The 27,304-nt window shown below is 38.2% G+C and overlaps 1 protein-coding gene across 27 annotated transcripts in view; it reads left to right on the top strand.

The window, feature by feature from the left end:
* msi2b (musashi RNA-binding protein 2b) overlaps positions 1 to 15,462 on the top strand; it is a 265,052-nt gene extending 249,590 nt beyond the window's left edge. For 3 of the 27 annotated variants that reach the window (XR_014628587.1, XR_014628590.1, XR_014628593.1), the window contains 5 exons: positions 522 to 701; positions 5,476 to 5,630; positions 8,632 to 8,698; positions 8,813 to 8,889; positions 11,684 to 15,462. Coding sequence is in view for 20 of the 27 variants with exons in the window: in XM_084418179.1 (XP_084274305.1) it covers positions 522 to 701; positions 5,476 to 5,630; positions 8,813 to 8,854 (377 nt within the window). In the remaining 7 variants the exon portion in view is untranslated. Of the gene's footprint in view, positions 1 to 521; positions 702 to 5,475; positions 5,631 to 8,631; positions 8,699 to 8,812; positions 8,890 to 11,680 lie in introns of all 27 variants that reach the window. The other 24 variants (XR_014628588.1, XR_014628589.1, XR_014628592.1 and 21 more) reach the window with 9 other exon arrangements.
* Positions 15,463 to 27,304: the final 11,842 nt, after the last annotated feature.

Raw genomic sequence — 27,304 nt, 5'->3', positions numbered from 1 at the left:
ATGATTTGTGGTTTAGTTAGGAGTTTGTAGACAGTGGTATTCTAGTTATTTTCCTGCTTGTTATTTGTGGATGCTGAAATGCAAATTAGCATTTCAAATAAAGAGCGTTCCTTTCTCAGATGAACTATTAAGGTCAGTCAGTTTTTATGTAATCTCCAATCAAAAGTTTTTAAAACCATGACTTCCGTATGCTTATGTGATGTGTAGTGTGCCAGTACCTCCGTCTGCAGCAAACACAAGTGTTTATAGTAGTGTACTGTACAGTGGCGGCCAGTAAGTCTTCACACATTCACTCTCACACACACACACACACACACAGGGGAAACAGCGAGATGTGGCTTTACAAACTCACCTATTTATCTATCTATCTTCCCAGTGCGCGCTGCATTGTACAACCATGCAAGTCAGATAGTAAACATTGCTTCATAACATTACTATGCAAAGTCCTATTTCCCCCAATGATGGAGTCCCACCCCTCATCCTCCTCCCTTCCTCCTCCTCCCCTGTACTGTATCTCCCAGGCTTCCCCGATTACGGTTTCTATTCCTCGCCAAGCGACCAACGGGGGCCCCCCTTCTCCTTTGCGGACTATGGCTCCCTGGGCCCCCAGGCGGCTCAGCTGCTGCAAAGCGAGCATGCCACATCAGCCTGCAACTCCCCTCTCCAGCACCTGGCCAGCCCGGATCAGTATAAGAGCCCAGGTGTGTACCCGCCTCTCCTTCATTCAATGATTGATTTGATTCATGCCGTTTATTCATCACCCTGCCATTCATTAAAACGAGAGAGGGGTGGACAGATGAGAAGGGAAAGCGAGGGATTTGTGCATCCTTGCAGTTTGCTTGAAGTGTCGTAGCATTGTCATTTTGCCTGTGGATTTGAGGGAGTGTATATACATGAGCACGTATACATGCGTATGTACTGCGGAGATATATCCGGGAAAGCGGGATTTGGCTGCGGTCACGGTCCCTGTTCAATTAATGCGTTCATATCTTGTGCAGTACATACTCAGGCACGTATGTATGTATCACACACCCATTGGCTCCATACCGCTCAACTGTCAGCCTGCTGGCATGTGATTAATGATATCTAAACATCCGACTTCATGTACTTGAGAATAAAATGACAAGCCATTTGTTGGAAGTTGATTTTATCGCTTAGTTGCCGCACTTGGACACAGTATCACATATTGAGATAAATTGTTCATGCATTCCTTTATTTGCATACTTTTTTGTTATGTGTTCATTCTGTTTGTTCACGTATACAGTACAGTGGCTCCGAAATGTATTTAGACACTTGAAAAGATAGTTCATTCTGCCATCATTTATTCACCATCATGCCATTCCAAACCAGTGTGACTTTCTGTCTTCTGTAGAACACAAAAGTGGGTTGTTTTGGTGTCATTTTAGATCCTTTTTTTATTGCATGGATCTACTTTTTGTGTTCTGACAAAGAAAATGTCATGCAGGTTTGGAGCTGCGCGAGGATAAGTAAATGATGACAGATGTTCATTTATGTGTAAACTATCCCTTAAAGTCACACTTTAAAATGAACGAATGTCATTGCAATGCATACAGAATACCAAACCAAGTGTAATTTACTGTAAAGGATAACACAGGCACACTTTCTAAGTAAAATATTGCATAAAACATACGTTTGTGAGGTTTTAAATGGCCCATTCTGGTTGTCAAATGCTAGTGGAATATAGACATTTTAGATATAGCAAGAAAAAATATGCAGGATAATTTGATATTTTTTCTCATGCAAATAAGTTCTGACATTTTAAATGTGGCTTAAGTGTTCAAATACATTTTTTGGCCGCTGTATGTAGAATTACATAAACTAATGAGTGAAACTGAGAAGAGTGTGTAGCATGGTAAAAAAAAAAAAAAAACCCCTGTCTTGTTTTGACAGCATATTTAAAGGGAAGAGTTTTGCTATTCCCAAACTCTTGGCATATTTTGTAATGCTTTATGGTAGTGCACCTCTGAACTGACGTTCGGTCCTCTTAAAAACAGTAGTGCTCCACTTTATATTCAGTAGCCTCTAGTTCAAAGGAAGGCGGTCTTGAGCTCTTGGCAGTAAACAAGACACGTCTTAAGCAGAAAAAAAAAAGAAAAATAAGTGCTGTCAAGAGCCATGGTAATGACTAGTAAACTGTCTTGCAGACATTGAGGCATGTGTGGATTAGACATCCACGCCAGCAACCAGACTGTTTATGGTTCAGATCCCAGTTATGGAATGCCAAGGAATGTTGACGGTATTGGCGGTTGTTGATTTTAATGTTCTGCGTTTCTTTCAACCTTGTGAGCAATGTACTTAACTTCCAAGATGTCTTATGACCTATAACGACGCTTTCCCTTTCTTTAAATGAAAGTTGGTCTTTAAATGATCGCATGCTCTTAGACACATTGCACTTAATGGGGGGTTTTGAAATAAATCCATAATAGTTGCTAATGTGTATGAATTAGTTTCACAGCAGTATTGAGCTACAAAAACAATTTCTTGTTCTGTTAATGAGCACATCCCCATTGAAGGCTATAAAAGACAGCGAATCACTGTGTCTTATTAGCGGAGGCGTATTGGGAATACAGAAGCCAGTCATAGCCCAGGACGTGATGCTAACCAGGGCTGTCACTTACAGTGTGCTGGTTTCACCCCTCTTATATTAGAAGGGTTTATTTGTGATTTGGTGATCTGGATTCGTGATCCAGATCTTTCCGAGAACAATTTCAAGATGCGAGTTAACATTTAGGAGAACCTGTGATCTATGTAGTTTTTCTAAATATTGATCACCTAAATCACCTTTATCAGTATTTTTGTTTTGTTTTCCAATAATAATAATAATAAAATTGGTATTATTATTATCATTAAGCATAAATCTTACTTGAAAAGGTTAATGCTTAAAATATTAGTAATAATAAATAAATACTCTCTGAAAATAATCTTATATTTAATCTAATTTATTATTATTAAAATAATCCTATTTTTTAAATAAGTTTTGCTTCTGAAGTGAATATATTTTCTTTTAAAGATTCTAATCTTTTATTATTTGAATTTTAAATCAAGACAAAAATACTGATTTACTAAATTATTTGTGCACTTTTTACCCATTTCTTTTTCCGAGAAATGGGAAATAGTTATTTGGTCACTTTGTTCTCCCTTGCTTAATTGTGCATCATATTACAGTGGTCTAGTTGCAGACAGGTGGTACACCAGTGACAGCCATCTTCCCTTCCACTCAAATCTAGCAGCGGATAATACACGCTTTCCCATCATCCCTAGAAGTAGCTGACGCTATTTTGATACGCTGACATTTAGATGTGAGAGCTCTGACTGTAGAGCCGCTCACCTCTCCTGTTGTCTGTGTCCTCATTTATGTGAAAAGCAGACAGATTGTGTGAGTCTACCTCGTTCAGTTTACCCACGGCGGCATATTGCCCCCTATCTAACGTATTTGCTCTCCTACCCGATCCCTCCGGGCTAATATTCCATTCATACAGATATATTTTACCCTCCTGAGTTTTTTGGAGGCTGCTGCAGTAATAGACTCCCTCTTCAATGGGCGCTGATCTGAAGGCCTCCGCCTGTGGAGGAACTTGATTTAATATTCGCTTATTAATGGAAGTGTCATAGAGGGCTGTGCGTAGGAGAAAAATGAGCGGGGCACAGCAAGGGGCCTCAAAGTTTCTGAGCGCGTTCATTTAATTTAATTCATGCATTTGTTTTTATTTTCCTTAATTCGCCTCTCAACAGCTATGAAATGGAGGGGTCATCTGCGAATGACAGCAGCCATGGCTCAAGTGGTCTGATATAATTATAGTCTAATTGTAATATCCCCCCCAAAACCCCCTCCATCCCCTCCTTGCTCCTTTCACACATTTGTCAGTATTTCTGCTCCGTGAATTTGTGTTTAGAGGTTCTAACTTCGACAAACAAACTTTGCTGCCAGAGTCTGCCATTCAGTGTTATTTCAGTATTATTCATTTACTATTTATATATATTTTATTTTTTATAAGCAGGTTTCATTTTAATTTTAGTTGAATTTTTTAGATTTATTTATTATTTATTTACTATATAGCTTTTTATTTATATTTATTTTAGCCATAATTTGTTCAGGTTTAGGTTTTATTTATTAGTCATTTTAGTGCTTCATCTTAAACTCATTTCAGTTAGTTAAAGTTACCTAATATTTTATCTTTATTTTATTTCAATTAACACAAATATTTTCAGCAGGTTTAGTTGACACTGTGTTTTTATTTTTTATTAATCCTTTTGACAGTTGAATAAACATATGTTTCTTGTTGAAACTGCATCTGACATAAAAAAAAAAAATGACGAGACATAATTTCCTGTAGATTTGTTTTGTGTTTGTGAACCTTACTTCTAGTGACGATGTAAGCATTGTTAAAGAACTTTAAGCACAGTTGATGCACTTCTGTCATTAGAAGACGCACACATCACAGCCATTCTTACAATTCAACTTAAACTGTTTTATGTTCCTAATAAAGTTACCCGGCAACATTTTATTTACTCACCAAAGGCAGAATTTTGCGCTTGGCGAGTGTTTAATTTCGGCTCCCAGGCATCATCTTTAACGGTTTCTGCTTTCAGACCCAAATGTAGTTTTAGCAAAAGTGGAGCTGCACTTGCAGTGGAGAGGAAACTCCATGATTCAGTCTTCAACCTTTTTACCCAAGACACCCTCAGCAATTTCCTCAGCTGCTAGGCCCGATAGCCCCCTGACGTTGACTGCCAGATAATCACTGCTGTATATATTAAAAAAAAAAGAAAAAAGACCACTTTCTCAATGACAGGTGTTGATTAGATAGGGGGTGTTGTGGCAAAGTCCCCCATGCAATTTTCAGAAAGGGACTGGAGAACCGGCAGTCAAATTTGAAGGAGGATGGGGCGTAGAGCACTTGATATGAGATTGGGGGAAAGGGAGTGTATGAGAGGGGTGAGGTTATGATAATGAAAGGAACCTGCAAGGAAGCGACTCGCACTTTTAAACATCACAGATGCCCTCAGAGGGGAAAAAAATCAGATAGATCTCATCACACCGCAGTCCAGCTCTCTATGCTTGCCTAAAACCTACTTGACCGGCACGCATGCCATGTGAATGCGGGCGATGTGCGTCCGGACGCTCTTTCATCTGCATGAATGATGAGATACATTGCTGCAGCAGTCGCTAGCTTAAAGTAGAGCTGACTAGTTTGCTTTGTGCGATGTGTGTGTGTCTATGTGCAGAGTTTCTTTATTTTTCAATTCATACCTTTTGGATGAGAACACATTAGGCTGCTATTCCCAAAACACCCCAGGCTGTGTAGACATACACACATAAGACTTCCTTACAAAATATGACATGTTGTGCTTATAGTGCATGCTTTTGCTAAGCTTGTTAGTCAAACTACACACCAGCAGTCCTGACTAGCAACCCTGCTCACATCACTGTTGGCACGGCCACTTCTCCGGCAGGCACCAACCCGCCCCGGCCTGGAGCCTTTCCTGGAGCCAGCAGCCCCGGGCCAGTGGCTGACCTGTACGGCCCCACCAGCCAGGACTCCGGCGTGGGCAACTACATTAGCGCTGCTAGTCCCCAACCCGGCTCCGGCTTCGGACACAGCATTGCTGTAAGTACCCTGCTCACCACCGTTACAGTTTCTCTGTTCTCTGCCACCTAATGCTAACTCCACCCTGCCAGAGTTAGCGCTTTTAGACTCTAGCAGCTGCTATCTTAGTTTTTAGAGTGCGTTTTCTTTGCCGTGCTTTAAGAAAAAAAGACCAGATCGAAAGTTCATCTGGAGAGCGAGCCACTGGCTCACCAGTAGAAGAATAAAGTTGCATTGACATATAAACTAGTTGGATACATTTAAACATCAAGAGGGAATTCACTAAAAATGAATTGCTGAATTGTAGCATAGTAGCGTATTTGCACTAGCTGTCAGCTTTGTTTTAGCCTCCAGTTCACCTAATTGGGTAACAGTCCAAATACCCCACAAAATATGTGCTGAGCACAATTTGCATGGCACAATTCACCATCTTACAGTCCCAAATGCAGCAGATTACCACAATTTGATCAACTTAACTTGATCCAGACACCTAAATTGGCTCGGTAGCATGTAGAAACCGCGCATGCCTGGTTACAATTATGTTCTCCATCATTATAAAATGCCCACAAAATAAAATTCTGTTCATAGAAAGGAGGCGTGTTCGTACAGAAAGAATGAAGAATTTTGCACTGAAATACCTTCTACAAATGTGGTGCATCTTTTTAATGAATTCCCTCCATAATGTTAGCTAGCTAATAAATTAATTAGCTAATAAAGTTTCAAAATTGAATTTGTCCTGAAAGAATGAATTTTTCTAACACAACTAATAGGACTAAAAGAATGTGTGATATGCGAGTACGTGAAATCAAAAGAAGTTATGTGCTAAATAAATCACCTCAGATGTAATAGGTTGCGGCTGGTCCAAAGGTGCGATAGATGTGCATGTTTTACTGATACTAATTATCAGGAACAAGGCTATAAAAACATCTCTCATTTGAAAGCTGAAAAATGTGAAATCACGGTCTCATTAGTGCAAAGCAGGTGCCCTGGCAAATAGCTAAAGTTAGATAGCGTTGGTTTTAGCATTGCTAACATTTCTGCATTCCCACCAGCATTCCCCTCTCTCTCTCTCTCTCTCTCTCTCTTTCTGTCTCTCTCTTTCTGTCAACTTCAGGATAACAAACTGTGAACTTGTACCGGCTGTCAGCAGCAGTGTGATGTGTCAGTGTGCTTTTGTTCATGTGCCAGCCCGGAGGACAGAAATCTCACAATTAGTTCTTCTCTCATTTTCAACCCGGTATTTTGTTTCCCCGCACACAATGGCTTTTTTATTTTTCCAGCAGATGATGGGCATACCAGAGGCAGCCTTTGAAAGGTCCCCCACACAAAGTGCATATGTAAATCAATAAGGCGATAATAAACTCTTGTGAGAAACCCTGTCATAAGAATATGTTGTCTTGCCCTTTGAAGCCATAGGCATTCATTATTCCTTCCGTGCATTCGTTTTTAACCTTTAACGGAGCGGAGAGATGGAGCAGGATTTGGGCGTGAGAGAAAAGGAGCCGGAGCCGACTCGCAGGGGGGTTGATGAGGGAGTCCGCTCTAAATCACAGGCTGCCGAGGGAATTACCGGCTCCAGACGGTTTTTCAACCGCCGTCCAGATCTGCTGGAAAAATGAATAAGAGCTTTTGTATGTGAGGACACTGTTTATTGCCTATCTGCACACACCTCTGATTCATTCTGCTTTCAGTGCCCCTCCAATCTCTTGTTTGGGAGGAAAAGCAAATAAGTTTTTTTTTTCTCTTTCTCTCTCTCTCTTCTGCCCTTAAGTACAGTTTGCTAAACAGACCGGGCACTCATAAATCCAAACGGGATTTTCAGAATAACAATGTCACCTTGCGCTTGACTTTCAGATTGAGTTTTTCTAACCTAAATAGAGTCAAATTTAGGTTGGCCTCAAACCCTCAGAACATCTCGCTTGTGATTGACAGTGTTCTGGAGGCAGAAAGAGTTTTTTTTTTCTTTCTTTTTTTTTTTTTTTCACTGCCTGACATGAACTGCTGTTTCTCTTAGCCTCTGTAGCATCCTCACAAACTGAAAAGAAAAGATTTTTCTATAAATGTATACATCTCGCCAGTCGTCTTGTTCCCCAGTGTTTGGACCGGCGCCCGACGCTGGTGAAGTTCACAGTTTTGCTGCTCAGATTGAGGCTTATATGTGATTTCTGACAGCATTTGTATCTTGCTGCATGAATTGTGATTTCAGATGAATTCATTAATGTTGTTATTGTTGGCATGAATGTAAATGATTATATTCAATTACTTGATCTTTGTTAAAAAAACAAAAACAAAAACAAAAAAAAATTATGTTCTCTTACTTTCCATTCTCTCTTCTTCTTTGAAATGTACAAATCTCTTTCCATTTTGCTTCATTGTTTGGCACAAAAATATTTAAAAGGGGAGAGCAGGAATAAATGTAATACTTTTAGCTTTTTGCTAATTTTTCCTCAACATTTTAGCCTAATTGAACCTCAAATATCTTTAATACCAGCCCATATCTTAATTCAGACACTTTGAATTCAGACACTAATTTGATATGCGATAAATGTAACAGATGAAAAATTAATATGATGTGAATAATTATAGTTTGCAATTGTTAGTCTGTAAGTTTTATTGTCTGTTTTAAGTTTTTATAAAAAGATTTTTTTATATATATATCAGGCCTAACTTTAAAAAGAGAGAATTGTTTAAAAGGTTGTATTATTTGATTTATTGTTAGTATGATTACGACTACATTTATGTTTACAACAACTTTCTTGCTGAACTTGCTTCCACACTATACTGTAGCTTGCGAAAGCAATCAATATTTATGCGGCCTTTAAAAGTCTGATGGACGTCACGTGACTAAAACGTTGCGATATTACTGATTCCTATTGCAAGCTACGGTAGTGGACAGGATTTTGTTCTTTCAAATAGGGTTTGATGTTTGATGCACCCACCACTCAGGTGTTAAAATATCTTTATGGCCACGGTGTGTATTGTGCATTAAGTTATGACCAATTACATTTACTATGTGTTACAGTTATTCCTGCACTCTCCTGCTGTTCACCTAGATCAGACTGAGGGAATGATGTGGACTGATCTTTAAGGTTGATAGATAACATTCATTCATGCTAGCAACACATGCAATGATTGAAATGACTTACGAGTGATCACTTCACTCAGAATGCATACTGACACCATTACTAACTGTACACTTTTAGGGTCCTTTGATTGCGACAGCTTTTACAAATGGATACCATTGAAACCTAACAGGTGGTTGGTTGCCATCTCATTTGAGGTAGATATACCGTACCATTTATGAAATATAAATATATATATATATTTGTTTTACTTGTGCATCATAATTATGCATCTATTCACCATACTATCTTCCTGTTCCATCTGCCTATTCATTTTGATTCCCTCTCCTTTTGATCTCAGATGAGTTTACGTTGAATCCGTGTAGTGCTCTTATTTCTTTTCTTTTTTTTTCATCAACACCTTAAGGCATTTTAAAGGGCTTTTACGTCCCAGACAAGGGAATTTAAACTTCACATGCAACAATCTGGATTTCAAAAGTCTTATCTCTCATTGAACATCTATGTTATTAAATCCTCATTTTAAAGCCTTTTAAAAGCCTTTAAAAGTGTCTCCCGCTTCTCAAACATCGTAAGCGCGGAGGCTACACATTTTCCCCGTTACTCTTTGTCACTAGTTCCTCCTTTATCCTCCGCCTGCCTGTCTGTCATTCGACTGATCTTTCATGCATGATGTCTGCGAGCGGGTCTACTCAAAACTGCGCAGTTGCTTTCTTTCACTGCCAGAGTTCTTTTGCGCCGCGCGTCGACTCGTATCCTCCATGAAGTGCTGTATTTGGATATTATGCACAGGTGTTGCGGCTTTGATTAGTGTGCACCTGGAAGTGAGCACTCTTTGCTGAGAATCTGTTGACTTAGGTGCCATCTGATGTCATTCATCAGGTTTTTCGGATAAGGCGCTGTTTCCGTAATCACTTCTCTTGTATAGCTAGGTCTTAAGGACTTAAAGGTGATTTTGAGTATATGCTGAGATGCCAGATAGAGCTAAATCGATGATGACTCGCTTATTTAAATGCGCTGTGTCTGGATAAGTGGATGCACATTTATTTGGTCAAAATCCCTCCCCTATACTTAGTTCATATTTGCACCCAGCCTTTTTTTTTATCTCCTACGGTGATGCTTCAGTTGCGATTACGCCAGACTCCGTGGCTCCGTGGCATTTACCTGTGACCTGTCGTCTGGATAAGAGGCCTGCGGACTGCGGTTTGTTGCCCATAATCTTCCTAAAGAGCTTCTCATTTTGTCCTCGAGGCAAAACGGATGATTGATTTAATGAGTAGGTAGAATCGCTCCATCTGTATGGATTCTCCAAACGTTTGATTGAAGTACACATCAGCAGTCAGAGAAAGCAACAGCAGCGGACAAGCAGGTTCTTAACTTGTCATTTCCTGGTTGGATGGACATCCGAAGAGTTTCTGCATGCTTGAAACACTAACACATGTGTCTGAACTCCATGTAGATGAGATGTGTTTTCATAAAAGTGCTGATGTGTTCTGTATCTGAGCCTACACGACCCAAGCTTATAATGAAAAGATGCTGACGGTGGAGTGATTCTGATAGTGAACGATATAACATCTCTACTTCAATTTAAAGCTGTCAGCAGCAAACTTTCAGCCGGACTGAATCGATACACACTTTATATTTACACTAGATTTACTGTGTACAATCAGAAGCATCAGTTTATCAAACACACTGCACTTCCAAAGACAATGCATGCTTTTAAAAAGCTCACTTTTATAAAAAAAAAAAACTGAACTGAAGTGCATTGCCAGTTGAAAGTTTGGACACATCTGCTAATTCTTCATTACTATTTTTCATGTTTTAGAATAATACTAAATCAAAGGTGTCAGTGATGCAGTTTAAATAGTATCGAAGGACTTTAATTCCATGCTTGACACTTGCGGGCTGCTTTTGCTTCACTATCCGATCCAACTCACCCATTTAATAAATAAATAACATTAATATTAAATAAAAAAATAAAACCAGGTATTGAAAAGACATTTATACACAGACACAGTTTACACTACTGTTAAAATATTTGGGGCCAGTAAGATTTTTTTGTTTGTTTTTAAAATCTCACCAATGCTGCATTTATTTGATAAAAAAAAAAAAAAACTAGGCTAGAAAATATTCAAACTTTTTTTAAATGAACAGTTTTTTCATTGTAATGTATTTTCACTAGGGATGCACAATATATCGGCCACCATATCGGTATCGGCCGATATATGTTCGTTTTTAATGTTATCGGTACGATCAGAAAATTTGGCCGATATATTAAAGCCAATAAATAATGGTTTATTTCCTACAGCTGATGCCATGATGAATTGCCTGAAATATGATTGGAATCACTTCAAAAAAGGAAAATACAGTTCAGTGCAACATGTGCAGTGCAAGTCTGTCATATAGGCTACATAAAATTATAATGAAAACATCATTATAATTGTGTGCTTGGGGCATGGCTTTTAATAGTGAGACTTTTGTTTTTGTAATCAGGCCAATATATCTGTTATCGGCTTTCAAATATAAATAATTATCGGTTATCGGTATCGGCCAAAATTTTCATATTGGTGCATCCCTGATTATTCCTGTGATTGCAGTCTTCAGTGTCACATGATCGTTCAGAAATCATTCTAATATGCTGATTTGCTGCTCAAATGACATTTCTTATTATTAATGTTGAAAACAGTTGTGCTCAACGTAAATGTCTTGACTGTCACTTTTGGCTAATTGAATGGGTCCTTGCAGGATAAAAGTAGTAAAAGTAAATCTTATCGACCCCATGTTTTTATTTTATTTTATCTACAAATCTGCCTTTATGATGAGAAACACACATGCCGCTGTCAAATGTGTCCGTGACAAGGTTCATGGAGTTCAATTCACAGACATAAAATGATTGTCACCTGCAGTAAGGCTCAGATGCAGCACATTTTACACACCATTTTTTCCTGAAGTATATGTGTGAGATCTGATACACTCGTCTGTTTGCTTCAGCAGAGTTTATCAGGAGGCCCGGGGAAGACTGGCCGGAGTTTCTAATTGGTTCTGTGTACAGGTAAAGGCCATTAAACTTCAAGCACTACAGCGCTGAACGGGAATCTAAAGCTGAGATGGCGCCACACGAAGAACAAACCCAAACGTCAGAATCATCTCAGCAAGAAGAAAAAAACAAAAGAAAAAAACAAAACAAATCTGCTGTACTATACTGAAAACCTGGCTTTTGAATATTTTATCCTAGTGTAGCCCTGACCTTGACTTAGGATTTTACTTTTCCTTTCTTGTCTTTCCTTTTAGTCATCTTTAATTGTGTACACGTTCATTTGAGTTTCTAGATGTTCTTCATTGTTCTTGAAAGTTCTCTGATGAGAGCGACCATGTAAACATAAACTAATGTCTTTTTTTTTGTCGTTTTTTTGAGGTAGTAATTTTCCAATAGCAGTTTCATTTCACAGTCCTCGTCTATCGCGTTTTCAGGTTTCATTTCATTCGAGCAAGAAAACGGATCGAGATGACTCAGACATTTTTAATTCAAGCCTAAACCGCAATGAGTGGGTAACTCAAAAAAAAATCTTAGTAGCTCTGTTCTATGTTTATTGTGATGTCTTGTTAACCATGATTACCTATTTTGGGCAATAAGAGGACTACAATATTTTCACAGTCCTTTTTTATAAATGTCATTTTTGTTGTCGATGAGAGAAAAAAAAAAAAAAAGAAGAAGAAAAAGCTTTCCTTTTAATACTTTGTGAAATGAGATTTAAAAAGAAAAGAATTCTGAACCTGTAAATATTATTCTGTTCACTGCATCAAACTGTTTCTGAGAGAGAACCATATTTTTGTGACGGTGTCATAGAGGTTGTATTGTGCGCAAGACGCAATATGTCAGTGAGGCTCAATGCAGTAACCGAGGTCCACCTGTAGCACAAAGGCCGTGATTTACCCCAGTACGGACGAAACTCAATCCAACACTGTTAGCTCGCTTTGTAAATACCGTCGGCTTTACAACTGTGCAGGTTTCATACCAGCATACGGATTAGATAGTACGTTAAGAAGATGTGCACAGCTTACAAAGACAATATACAGAAATCACCACAAAATCCAAAGCACACATCAGAGTTATGATTTCAAACCGTGTCGAGACATTTCAATTTCATGCTAACGTTTCATTTGGTGTTCTAGTGTGGGCTTCTTTTTCCCGTGCGCCGGACGATTCGAATATTACAAATGTTTTGAAATTGCTCTACGATTAGGAAAACCAAGTCTTTTATACCATTACCTCAGTCCTGTGAGAGTTACTTTAAAGGAGATTACAAATTAATTTATTTTAGCCTGAGACAGATATTGAAAAAGATATTAAAGTGTTGTTTTGAAATTAAGTAAATCATTGCACTGTGAGAGAGAATTTATCATTTTCTATTTGCACATGTCAACTGACAGTCTCTAACATGGGTCATGTGAAGGACCGCCGTGGAAGCCGTTTCTTTCTTTCCTTCCACACAGGATAACACTTGCAAATCTCGAGTCTTGGCTTGCGTTGATTTGAAGACTGTACTTTTAAATGATCTCTTTCCAGGGATTTTATTCTAGAATATCAGAGATGACAGATGAGTTTATTGGTAGCAATAGTTCATTTCCTCAGAAACACTGAAACTGATTGAAACCAGTAGCTGCTACACACATTTGTTGTACATGTGGGGACTGGATTTGATGAGACACAAATGGCATTTAGAAATATGAATTGACTGATGTATGCTGTTTTTCGATCTTGTTGAAAATGTTTGATTTCTCTTTATTTATTTTTGGGGGTTTTGCTTTTCTTTTTTGTTTTGTTTAGTTTTTCCGTTTGTTCATTTCACTAAACTAACAGGTGAGGCAGAATGCTGGATTCTTTCTCAAGAAAGACGTGATAAAGTCATATGATTTTAAAAAGACAAGGAGAACTTTGTGCTAACTGTTTGAGCTGTTTCAAAAAAGACAAACGTACAAAAAAAAAAAAAAGAAGAAAGAAAATGATCCCGAACTTCTTTTCAATTTAAATAGGGATGGATTTTTATCAATATTTTTGTGGATGTTAATGATTATACTAAATATAACAATGACAATAATACAGATATTATGTACTGTATTTATCAATTGTTTCTCTTCATTCCCTGTCACCTCATTCAGTAATCTTATGTTGATCATTGTATTTTAGTAGTGTGTAAAAAAACAAAACAAAAAAAAGAAAAAAAAATACAGGAATATGACTTTACCTTGTAAAAGAGTGCTGTCTTGATGCCAGTGTAGTGGTCTATACACTTCTTGGTTGGTATTTTTCACATTTCCCCTCCCCTCTCACTCTCCTTTTGTCGTTTTTCCCCTTTCTATATCTCACACTCTCTCTTTAGTGAGTAGTCGTAGATGTTATGTACTTAATGTTAAGATGTAGACGTATTCATTAGCAATTGTAGGACCAGTAAGGATAGAACTTTCTCTTTATAATCATTTAAAGACAAAAGACAAAAAATGCTGAGCGTTCTTTTCATAGTAATTTTCCTTTCTTTTCCTTTTTTCTTTCTTTTTTGTTCTCCTTTTTTTTGTTCCACTGTTTTGCTGGTCTCACATGGTTTCAACTAACCAAAGCTCTCACTGATGAAATCTAGGAGAAAGAAATTGCTGTACGACTGAATTGTAATCAAGGCATTAATTGGATCCCCACCCTTGAATGTTTTAAAAGGGGTGTGTGCCATACTACCTTAAATGCTAACGCTAGATATGCAAAACCGTTTTCACTTTCATTCTTTTTTAAGGGGGATGCAAGCTATAATTATGAAGAAATTCATAAATATTTTTTTAGTAAGTTCTAACAAAGTAATGATGATGATATAGCCTAATCATTCTAGATCAAACTAATAGGTTTTGATGTTTCTACTCTTCAAAAAATATCCCAGTGGCATATGGCGCTACTTTTTTTTTATCGTGTCTACTTAGAAGATGAATACATACTTTAGTTTTGAGTCATGTGGAACATGTTTGTGCTTTTTAATTGCATTGCCAGCTTTTCATTTTAATTCAACATCTACATTCGATAGCAGACAGCGTCATTGTTCTGATGTCATACTAATTAGCTTGACTTGAGTGTGAATCCAGTGTCACACTGAATCTGTATTCCTGAATCACATCTCTTCTCAGGGATATCAAACATGAGTCAATGTAGCACCTTCGCAAAGGACATTTTTGTAACACTAGCGGGTTATGATCAGTAAATAGCACAACTTTTAATGAAAGGTGTCTAATTGAAGTTATTCAATACATTCGAGCTAAATTTAAAGGTGCTGTCGGGATGAATCGTGCACAGCATTTTCTTACTGATGACATCTTTTTAAACTGTAACATTAGTTGTCTCTTAAAAAGTTGAGTATCCAGCATCCATGTAGGTCTTGATACTCGTATAGATTTAGATGATCCTCGACTAAACAGCCGAAGGCAAATGTTTAACAGCAGATGAAGCACGTTTCCCTTCTGCTGTCAAATAAGAGTGTGACTGAAGGCTGATTAAAATGAAGGCTGGCAATCTTTTCCATTTGCGTCGTTAGCTTAGCCTATTTTTTCCCCGTAATTTGATCTCGTAGCTTGGACTTTAAGGTAGCATGGCTCTGTTGCCACCATTTTGTTTTCCATGGACAGCAGTTTACAGCGGATGAATGTTACACATCTTGCTAGACTAGTTAAATCATTGGAAAATTGTTGGTTTAAAAAAAAAAAAAAAACGAAAATGACCTGGAAGGTGTCGAGTGATATTGGGAGTGAACTACCGTATCCATTTAAACTTGAATTTTGCGGCAAGTGCTAGGCAATGGCCAAAACGATCATCCCACTAATAAAGCAGCAAAACGTCCTACACTGTAATGTCTGATGTACAGCATACTTGTATACATATACAAGATATATATGTATAGTGTATATATCTCTTTGTTAAATTGTTGAATCATCATCATCATCATCATAGGCGAACTGACGCTAGTTCACACTGTTTGTTTCACTGGCTGTGTTGTGTAAGAGCTGCAGCACTAGTAGTTCAGCTGCAGAATGTGTCGCGTAAACCTGACGAGGACGTGTAGCTCAATGGGGGACGGTACGGTCAATACGGTGTCATTAGGTGGAGGGTTTTATTTTTGCCACGTCCTTTGGGAACTCTGTCTCCCATTTTCTCCTGAGGTTTAGGCCTCGCTGATTGCCTTGCCCATTCCTAACACTTGCCCATTTTTTAATGTTAACGGACTTTTTACCGTGAGAACTGACTGAACGGACTGACGTCTGAAAGCATCTTTCAGGTCTTCTTGTATGGCTTGCTCAAGCCCTGTTGTAAAATAAACTAAAGTGGATGGGGGTCTCTCACATCTCAGATGTGGAAAGTATAATTTTATATTTGTATTTTCAAATAATAATGATAATAATAATAAAAAATGTTTGTGAAAGGTTTCCATCCTCTACTGTGGTCCAGAAATCAATGTGTTTGTCTGGAAAAGATTAAAAAAATAAAAATAAATAAAAGAGTTTTGAACCATTTCACTCATGGTTTTTATTTTCAACTTTTTTCAAGCAATTGATTTGTGATTTCAAAGGAAATGAATATACCTGCAAAAGATTGTATGCCAGAACATGCACAACGATTAAAATGCACAAAGTTGAATACGGAGCCCAAAAGCTCTTGTGTAAGTTTGTTTTCATTCTCACATTTGTTTACATCTTTAAATTGGATTATGACTTGATATAGGCTCACACATAAGAGAGATATATATATACACTGTAAAATGCGACTTAAAACCCGTCTTAAAAATGAGTAAATAAACTTGGAATTGTCAAGTTCACATAACTTAATTTTTTCAATTACGCATTGTTTATTTACTTAATAGTTTTAAGTCAATGGGTTTCCTCACTTCAGTTCAACTGATCACTTTTTACATTATATATAAATATGTGTATATATATATATTAGACAATTGTAGAAATACTTCATTAGAGCAATATTTTGTTCACTGGGGAGCCTGCAAATCTGTTCTGAAAGGGTCACAAACAAAAACAATACTTAATGCAAATAATACAATTCAGCTAAATAATTGTGCATATAGAGTAGCAACATAAGTAGGCTTAAAAGGGATTGTTGATTTCAAAGTCTGTGCCCATTCAAACTCTTGTATTTTTGGCACAAATTCATCTTTTACTTGGTAGAAGTCGTTATATTAGACAGATGCCAACACAGACAGGGTGCTTTACATGCCCTCATCCTTGATAACCATAAACAAAACTATGCAAGATAATACAACCCAAACGTTAAATACACATTCACTTGCCAAGAGGATAAACAACACATTGTGTTATGTGCTGTGAATGAATAACTGTGAAGAGCAAGAAACCAAATCCAGTTGACATTTAGAAAGAAAACAGTCCAACTATAATGATTATAAGTCACATTTCTGCTGTTGTTTATGAATATACAAAACTGGCGGGTTTAAAATTCTGTCCTTTTTTATGTTAGTCATGTTGCATATTGTTGGGCCTGTGCACTTCATGGTATTAATACATTTCTGATTTTAAGAACTTTTTTTAACATTAAAAACTATTTAAAAACTCTTGTACCGTGTTGGCTCTCCACTTGATGTCCATTGTAAAATCTGCTTTATAACCCATGAGGTTAAAATATAAAAGATTTTTTAATTAAATTAATTGATTGCCGTAGTGATATTTATAAGATGTTTTGAAATGAATAATGAGACTAATATAATGAGAATAATGCGAAATTCTTTTTTTAGTCATTTATGTAACGCCATAGGCCAACAAAGGACAACATGTGGTATAATTAGTTTAAATAAAGCTCAAGAGGTCACATTTAAGTCTTAGAAAATAGTCTTAGAAAAGATTTGCCTTAGAAAGCTTTGCCACTGAAATTAAAGTGCTAAATGTTTTGGTTGTCAAGATGGTTTCGAAAAGCTACATCTCGATTTGGACTGTCTTTGTCTTTGGATTCCTAATTAGAAATGTTTTAGAGAACATGATTTAAAAAGATTTAAGGAAACAAATATATGAATGTTTGGGATGGGAGGGGAGGGGAGGGAAGAGGGGGGACATGATTCCAGAAACAAAACCCTTTCAAATATCTTTCCCAAGACATACTGTACACAGAATCCAATCAGACAGTCCTATTGTTGTGTGGAACGTTTGTGTCTTCCCAGAGCCTAATCAAGAGGTGTTTCAACCGGGATGAAAAATGCAATGTGTGCAGGCTGGCAGAAATTAATGTCATTTTTAATTTGAGTCGCTGTCCCATTCTCAAATGTGAAATTGCCTTGCTGAATGTAAGGTGTGACAGCTATTATAAATGTGTGGAAATCCATCTTCCACCCTGCCTCCTCTCTCTCTCTCTCGTCCTGGATGAGCAAGCTCTCTTCATACAGTCACTATCACTGTAGCTGTCCACCCACATACTTCACTGGAGCCCTTGGATAGTGTCATGACTCATTGTGTTCACTGTTTGCCAGGAGAGAAATACTGAGAGAAATCTCAGCTTCCCTCTTATCAGGAGACCACTTAGACAGGAGAGCTGCAGCACTGCATCCTAACCTGTTCAATCGCAGAAAAAAAAAAAAAAACACAATTCTGTCAAACAGGTCCTCTGAAAGCGTGCGTGTATCTCATAGTAAGGAAGGGGGAATCTCTTTGTGTCGTATATGTACTTGCCAGCAGGTGTTTGCTACTTGTAGTGGTAGTACGGAAAAGAAGCCGGTCATTACCCTCGCATAAAGTGCAAGTGAATTAACATTACCCCCACCCGATATACGTATACACAAGTTGGTCCTTTCCGAAAACACTGTGTGTACATCGCGATGCCACAATGGAGTCAATTGTACCTGGAGACCTTTGTGTCATGATGCCTAGCAACAAAGCACTGCCGTAGGTATCAGCTGACTTAAGTACACCAATTAAATCGTTTGAAAAATGACTGTAGGTGTCAGGAGCGATCTCCAGAGAACTCATTTGGAGAGTTCTGGGTTCTCTGGTGTATATTTAAGACAGAGCTGTCCTACCTTTAAGGTCTGCCGGTGTGTTTGTACGGGCTGAAAAATATCACAGGCTCCCCTCTGCTCACTCACAAAGCCTCCCAGAGAAGTGTTTTAGTAACTAACTTTGCTTTACACAAGGCTTTTATATCGACACAAGAAATAGCTGTTTTTCTTTTCTTCTTTTTTTTTTGAGATTCCAACTTGTAAAAAGCGTTCACGTTTTCTTAGAACTCTTAATTTACAACTTGCAAACTGGGAATTTTCTGAGAGCTCTGACCTGTACCATGATCACTGGGATTTTGCCAAGGAAGACATGTTAGAACAATATTCCTGCCCAAAAAAAAAGTCCTAACCCTACACCTAAACTTAATCCTACCCATAACTTGTCCTTAAAATCAGAGGGAAATGATAGGTGAATAACACTAATGTAGAAGCACCTAACCATGGTGGTAAGCCAACACTTGACATAAACTGTAAACTTGTCACTCAAATCTGATTGGTTGATAATGTCAACACAAAGATGTTGATCCAGTAGCATGTACTTTGTGAAATCAAGTTCACCCCTGTACCACGTGACCGCCGCAGATTCATTTAGGCGTTGCATAGTAATGCATAATTCTGAGCCAGAGGATGTGAACAGAACGTCATGTTGTAATCTCGAATTCACGGTAATTACGACATGGTGTGAATGCAGCAATAGTCCAAAATCACTGTTCACTGTATAAAGGTGCGTTCACACCAAAGATAATAACTGTAAAGGTAAAGTGTTAATAACAGTTCTAATTCTATTAGAGTAGGGAAGTCCACACGTGACACAAGTGATAACCTGTATCCAAATTGGCCTACTTATACGCCCTAAAAGTAGGCTGTGTACTGTTTTAGGAAGAAAAAGTACAAACTTTTGAGTGTGTAGCAGAATAGCAGGCAAGCTTTGAATCCTCATCTAACGCTGGGTTGTGGGTAAAACTAACCATTGGAGTGTGTATGGATCAGAACTTCAAATTTCCACTGGAAATGGTGAACCATCCAGGTACCTTTGGGATATTAATTTAATTATATTACGATATGGGACACACTCATTCTAATTTCAAATAGGCCTACCATTTAAGACGGATAGTATGCAAATATGGATGCAGCAGCTGTCCGTGAGTGAATCAGTAAGTCATTACTCCACTGATTTGTTCCAAAACACGATTCATTCAGGAACGGAACGTCGTTTGGGACTGTTTGCGTTGAGAGGTGTCAATTCATGGATCCAATATTGTTGCTGAAATGTAAGGTACTCGCTATAAAATTGTTTATCGAACTATATAAAAACAATATCATATTATATATCTTACATACAACATACAATGGGACAAACAATGCCTTGCTAGTGTTACATTAATATAATTAAAATTAAATGGTATAATTTCCTACATGGCTCTTTTCGATTCTCATATGGAGTTATTTCAACTCAATCACTTCATATTTCATTTCCATGTATTTATTTTGCATCTGTTTAATAAGGAGAATAATGTAGGCTACAGTAAGTTGTCAGCTGATCATTATTCTGTATCATTATTCTCTCAGGGAGATACAAGACTTGTTCACGCTGTCAGGGTTTATTTTGTGATAATGACCAGCATTATATACTGGTTGTGGTCCATTATTTAGACCTCTCCTGATTGAATTTCAATGCATGATCAAACTGTAATTAACAGCAGGGCTTTTAATTGCTGGCAGGTGTACAGTGCTTGATAAATGATCTTATTGCAGTGTGTCACTGTAAATGTGCAGGCCAAAGTTGACAAAATCGTATCGTTTTCACTAGAGTTTGTCCACCCACTATGCCTCTTCATATCCACACGGGAAACCGAATTTTTAGCAGATGACACTTTATGAGAGGGTTGTTGATGAAAAACATAATGGCAGCCTCATCATTCGCTGCTCTCGGCTAAGCGATCGATGACCGAAAGAGTCCTGCGGCTTTCACAGAATGGATATCCGCAATCGTTTAAGGTGTCAGGAGCGCCGTGAGGGTTCGGATGTGATCACGCATTAACATCAAGTGCGATCAGGGAGATGGAGACCGTCCCGTTCTGAATGAGCCTTGACAGTTTTTCGGGATTAGAAACCTGTTCAGCCCCTTGTCTTAGCTGATGTGTATTTGACTTCTAACTGCTAGACATCCCAATCATCTCCACTCCCCCAATACTCCAATCAGGGCCTCATTAGCATCTGACACTACCTATCATTAACAAAACTCTCTAATTAGGAGCCAATCAGCCCTCTCAGGAGCCCTCTTCTGAATGGTGTGTGTTTAAAGCAGGAGTACGCGATGAGCTCAGATTGCAGGCGAGGTGTGATGTTGGAGGGGCTTACCCACCTAGTTGCACTAGCACTCAGACAGATGGAGGGAAATCAAAACGCTCCTGACACTTTTTATAGTCGCACAGTCGTCCGCCTCTTAAAGGGTTAGTTCACCCAAAAATTTAAATTCTGTCAGTAATTACTCGCCCTCATGTTGTTCCAACCCCGTAAGACTTTCGCTCATCTTCGGAACACAAATTAAGATATTTTTGATGAAATCTGAGAGCTGGCTCACTCCTCCATAGGCTTCTAGGTAATTTCATCTGCCAGGCCAAAAAAGTTAGTAAAGACATCGTTAAAATAGTCCAAGTGACTACAGTGACTCAGCCTTAAGTTTATCAAGCGATGAGAATACTTTTTGTGTGCAAAAAAATAAATAAAAAAATAAAAAAATTCTTCTGTGTGGGCCTCTGAGTGAGTTCACGTATAACAGCTTCTTTTTTTTTTTTTAAAAAGGGACAGCGTACAATAAACATTAACCTCAAGGGGAGAGATGCATAGTACCAGGTTTTAGCTCAAGAGCTCATTTCCACCCGTAGTCCCTGGGTTCTGGGTTGTACGTCAGAACGTAGACTATTTTAACGATGTCTTTACTAACTTTTCTGGGATGACAAATATCGATTACCTAGCAGCCTATGAAGGAGTGAGCCAGCTCTCAGATTTCATCAAAAATATCTTAATTTGTGTTTCGAAGATGAGCAAAAGTCTTACATAATTACTGACCGAATTTTCATTTTTGGGTGAACTAACCCTTTAACGCCAACGAGAGAGGACTGGCATTATTGACATGATTTGTTCAAAGTCAAAACGCAACTTGTTACTGTGCTTTTGTTTTGCATTAACATCTACTTTCATAGCCTGTTTGCATGTACTCTTGCGGAAAACTTTTAAAACACTCATTTCCAGCTCTCTCGGGTTTAATTTGTCCAACAGCGTATACATGCTGCAAAATTAAAGCCTGATTGGAAATGACGCACAATAAAAACACTGATATTTAAAGTGATATTGACCTTGATTTGTCAGCCTCAAGCACTTCACTGACACGAATGTTGTCTCCTTGGTAACAGTACACTAACTCGATTAGTGGCGAAATTGTTCCTGTGGTGGAAATAATTACTGGAAAAATGTATCGTTTTGTATTTTATTGTATTGTGTTTGATGGATTGTTATAGTTTTAGAATATCTGGGTCTAAAACAATACAAATCTATACATACAATTCATTGAAGTAAATGTATCATCTCTCCAAACCTCTAATAAACCCTCTCAGCTGGCCATATTCAAATCATTCAGTTCTGGTTAAATGAGAAACGAACGAACGTGAACGTAAAGTAATTCTTAGTCGGACTAATAAGCTACTCCGACTCGCTGGAAATTGTAGGGTTTCCGGTAAGATGGGTAGGAGGGATGGGTTTGCTCAAAGGTAATTTCTTAATTTGTGTGGTTTCATTATGCTTAAAAAAAGCAATCTCTCTCCTGTGACTGTGTCAAATTGACTCTGTACGGCAAAATGCACTCATCTGCATAGCTGTCACAACGGCTCATAAGATCTGGCACCCAATAACTTCACAATGTGCAGAATTACCGGTGTCACTTTTAATGTGACATAGCAATTTACATCACACACCGTAGGGACACGTGCACATTTCAAGCGGTTTGCATGGTTAATGGCTGGAACGTTATTTGCATTATAATTTGGTGAGTATGAAGTGTAATCAAGCTACATTGACTCTTGGGGACTGCAGTGGCACGGTGGGCGACGTCGCAGCAACCCGAGAGCAGCGCTGCTCGAGCCTCGCATGCAAATTTGCTGTGCGTGGCCAATCTGATGCGCTCCTGACTCGGGGTTAGTTTGCATATTCCACAGTTGGCATGTTAGACCCCACAAAGCCCCTCTAGCCTCTCTTCAGCTCTCATTAGCGCCTGTGAAATAGTATGCTGATGCGCTGGCAAACATCATTTGTAAGTTAAAACACATTTAGATGTGCTTGATACAGAAGAGAGTTATTTTTGGACTTTCCTAGACCTAGACTGTGTGATTCTGAGAAAAATCGCTGACTGAAGACTTGTCCATTTACATATGCATTTAGTTCTCATGTCAGTCAGTGGTGTGTTCGTGACACTTTGCATTAACTCAGCATGTTTCTAAAGGACGTTCAGAATTACACAGCATCTCTTGAATAAAATAACAGTAATCTTTTGTAGATGAGCAATTATTAGATCAGTGGTAAGCTCAATTTTCCCATTCTTTTCAATAGCAGTTGCTCAAAGGACTTGATTTGTAATCTGATGTCTTTGCACTGTTTTAGAGCCAATAAATGTCATTTTCAAATTATATGTTGCTTTGCAAAAATTGCATTTCATCAGAGTATGGCTACTTTTGAATGTTTTTTTGCAGCCAGATGTTGTAGTTACAGCATGTACCAGCGGGGGCGAACTAGCCAGACCTCGACCCTTCGCAATCATCTGAATGTAATTCCCTGACAAGAGAGAAATGAATCCTTCCCCTTATGGGAAGAAAGATGATGTTTCATACACAATTATTCATCCTCATGGGTTATCACATCACTAAACAGCAACCAAAAAAGCTACCCAGATTGAAATAATTGTTGTAATCAAGACAATTTTCAATTAATTGGCAGATGTTAACTTTGGGAACACACGGGCTGTGTTCAGGTTAGTAGTGCCAGGAATTAATGTACCACATCATTACTTACTGTCAAATTATTAAAAAAAAAAAACAAAAAAAAAACATTCAATCAATATGGCTGGTATGTATTGCATAGCTACCATGAGAGATCATCCAGTAAGGTATTCACCATGAATGAATGATAATGTTTATCTGCATTATTTGTTTTAGTGCGTGATTCACTAAAGGAATTATGCAAATCATCAGGCAACAACACAAACATGCCCACAAAATCAATTCCACTTCTTGCTGGCATTACATGCCATACTTTATTGTGACGGGATATACTTGTAGACACCTGGATACGAAACGTGTGCTCATCTGTACGGTTGATATATGATCATTTGATCAATTAGTGATTGCTAAAAAATGTACATAAACATCTTTTTGAAACCAAATTCAGTTTACTACCTGCTTTGCGCTGGCAGTGCAAGGTTAATTTCAGGCTGTGAATGAAGTGCAACCTATAATGTGTGTAATTTGCATATAAAGTGTTGGCATGTGTGTGCTGAAAAGATGACGACTTTAATTTTATACTATTTAGCACCTGATTAAACTGGATTGCAGATGATTAGTGAATACGACGCAGGTTTTCGAACTAAGATGATGTACATTATTACGTTATTAACCTACAAAATTGTGCTGAAACAGAGCAAAAAGTCTAAAGAAAGACGTGGGTGTCAGTTGACACTAAGCAATCAACGCAATTCAAGGAAAACAAGTCAAAGAAAATCAATTTACAGAATCTGCAAAAACAGAACAGCCATTGCCTAGTCTTTATAAGAGAGCTAAAAATGTATCCGGAGTAAATAATTCAGAAGCCATTAGTGATGCTTTGTAGTTGCATTTATAATAGGAAAGAGAATGCTTGCATGAGTAAGACTCTGTGGAGGATAGGATCCATGATTGGACACGTTTTTGGCACAGTCAACAGCCGTTGTCAATGTGCACACCATGTGTTTATTTCTATAATGAGATCAGAGAGTTAAATATTTGGTATTCCGCTCGTATGGAACAGGTTGCACAGTGTCACTGTTAATTAAAGGCAGTTTCTACTAATCCAGCAACGCTTCCTGAATAGATTCCGGTTGTCCCTCAAGTAAATTATCTTGAGCACTGATAGTCCCTCTCCCCTCTCGCTCTCGTTCGGTTTCTCCTCTCTGTCTACCCACCTTTCCTTCTACCACTCAGGGTATTAATCATGTTTGGCATTTGATTGCAAGACTTCAGGAATCGCTGACACAAAGCCAGATCCAAAGTCATGATGCTGTTTCTCTGTAGAGATTTGCCACATTATAAACTGGTCACAAAAGAACACATAAAAGCTAATCATATGACACGCCGTGTATCTATCTGGCGCTCTTTCATCTATCGAAATCTCTGTGTAAAAGTATCCAACATCATCATTAGGATAAAGAATCATTCTTTCACAATCAAAGGATTTGGGGAATGCAATGCATTTTGCACCAGAGATTTAGCTTTGTACGTCGAAAGACTAAATAACTCTTGCGAGGGTCAATCAATATTTCACAAGAGATGCCGTGGACTTGGCAATTACAGAATGTTTTGGTAAATGCTGTATGTGTGTGTTTATATTTTGCTGGGTCTAAACAAGGAAGGTGTGTTACAGGATTGACACAGACAAGTTCATTGACTTTGGAGAGGAGACCATAGGCCGTATGTTTACAATAGCATTCTTAAGATGAACTGTTATAGGAAAGGAAACATGCCTGCCAGGGATCAGACGTTTGGATAGACATAAACAGTTTATTTAGAAAGCTTCCACTCGGGCCAAAGTGCTTTATATTGACAGCTGTTATAGTCTGAAATTGAATGCAATCTGGCGTTGTAGACGCATAATGTGTCCGTGGAGTTTTTTAAATCAACATCAAGATTTTTTGTTAACATTTATATGAATGTACAAGGGAATGTGTGTATTTATTCTGAATACTGAATCACCATTTTGCTTTCACCAGTTCATTTTAAATGGTCCTTCATTGTGACATGATTTTTTTTAAACTACAAATTGATTTTGTATATTTATTTTACATTTAAATGGTCATATCATTTTTTTTTAGACATACAGGGTCAAAGAAGGGACATTACATAGCTGTATAAGCACAACAACTATATAACACATTTGTATAGATGTCTGATAATGTTAAATACTATAAATGCTGTTCTTTTGACATAATTATTATCATTTAATAAATATAACATTATCAGACATTTAATCCAATATATTAATAGATAAATTAAGCTCATACTGAATAGTTTTCATTTTCTGATCTAGTCCAGATGCTGATCTGCCGCACCATTGCCATTAAGCTCACCTGCTAGTCCCCCGTCCCTTTAACCGCGACACAGATGTCACTCCGCGATGAGATGGGCCCCAAAGATTTTGCCGGCGGCATCAAAACAAATTAACCTTCAGATATGTCTTCGATCCAGGATACACCGCCGAGCCTTCACCCCTTAAGGTCTTCCACCCTCCTTCATGTGACCAAATGTAATCTTTCGCATTTCATTTGCACGCACATTATTATTTATATCAGGCAGATTTACTGTGGGCGATGGCACAGATTGGATTCTGGTCAAGGGCTCGGGCAGGTTGTGGTGGGGGGCGGGCGGTTGGGAAGAGGCTCAGGTAATTATAATGGAAATGAATGTGGGTCTGGGATGAGGCAGAGGCCCGGCTGCTGGGAGGGCTTTATTAAATATGGAACCGCTGTGATCTGATCAGGGCCCCGAGGATATTGACCGCCTCGGGAGGAGATAACGGTAAAGAGGGCAGGGGAAACGACAAGCTGATGGATGTATTATTTGTGTAAAGGTCTGATCGACGAGGCGGGTGATTCGTTTACGGAGGAGGCATCAGCACGTTCAAATTTGATCTCACCCCACCTTCCCGTGGCACCCCCCTCCGTACCCCCGCCTTTGCCTCGCTGCTCTATACAGAAGGCCACAGGTGATCATCAAGAGCCAGGCGGCCTGCATTACCTTTATGAATAGAATATGAATGTGAAGCGCTGGCTTTGCGAAACAGATGTCTCCGCTTTTCTTCCAGGGGTGACGCTGTGCGGCAAGGGTCAGGGGACTTATCCTAACAGGTCCAACCCTAATCTGATTTAATTTATGATGGGTTTTGGCTTTGTACAAGGTTACTCTGCATTTCATTTGAATTTATTGGTAACACTTTACAGTAATGTCTAATTTGTTAACATTGGTTAATACATTAGTTAACATGAACTAACTATGCGCAATATATTTTTAGTTCACAGTGCATTAGCTAATGTTAACAGACACAACTTTTGATAATGTATTAGAATGTAAAAAATAACATTACCTATAAGATTAAATAAAGCTGTTTATCAAGTATTGTTTATCGTTAGTTCATGTTAACAATAACTAATGAAACATTATTGTAAAGTGTGGGCATTTTATTTGTATTATTTTCAAGCCTGTATTTTCCATATACTTGTGTCTGAAGAAACACACTTTGTTTCAACCCACGTTGTTTCAACCCAAATTTGTGTCAAATA

Source organism: Rutilus rutilus (assembly GCF_951802725.1).
Source record: "Rutilus rutilus genome assembly, chromosome: 9".
Taxonomy (NCBI): Eukaryota; Metazoa; Chordata; class Actinopteri; order Cypriniformes; family Leuciscidae; genus Rutilus; species Rutilus rutilus.
The sequence above is the reverse complement of the archived record's forward strand: the minus strand, read 5'-3'. Positions and strand labels throughout refer to the sequence as shown.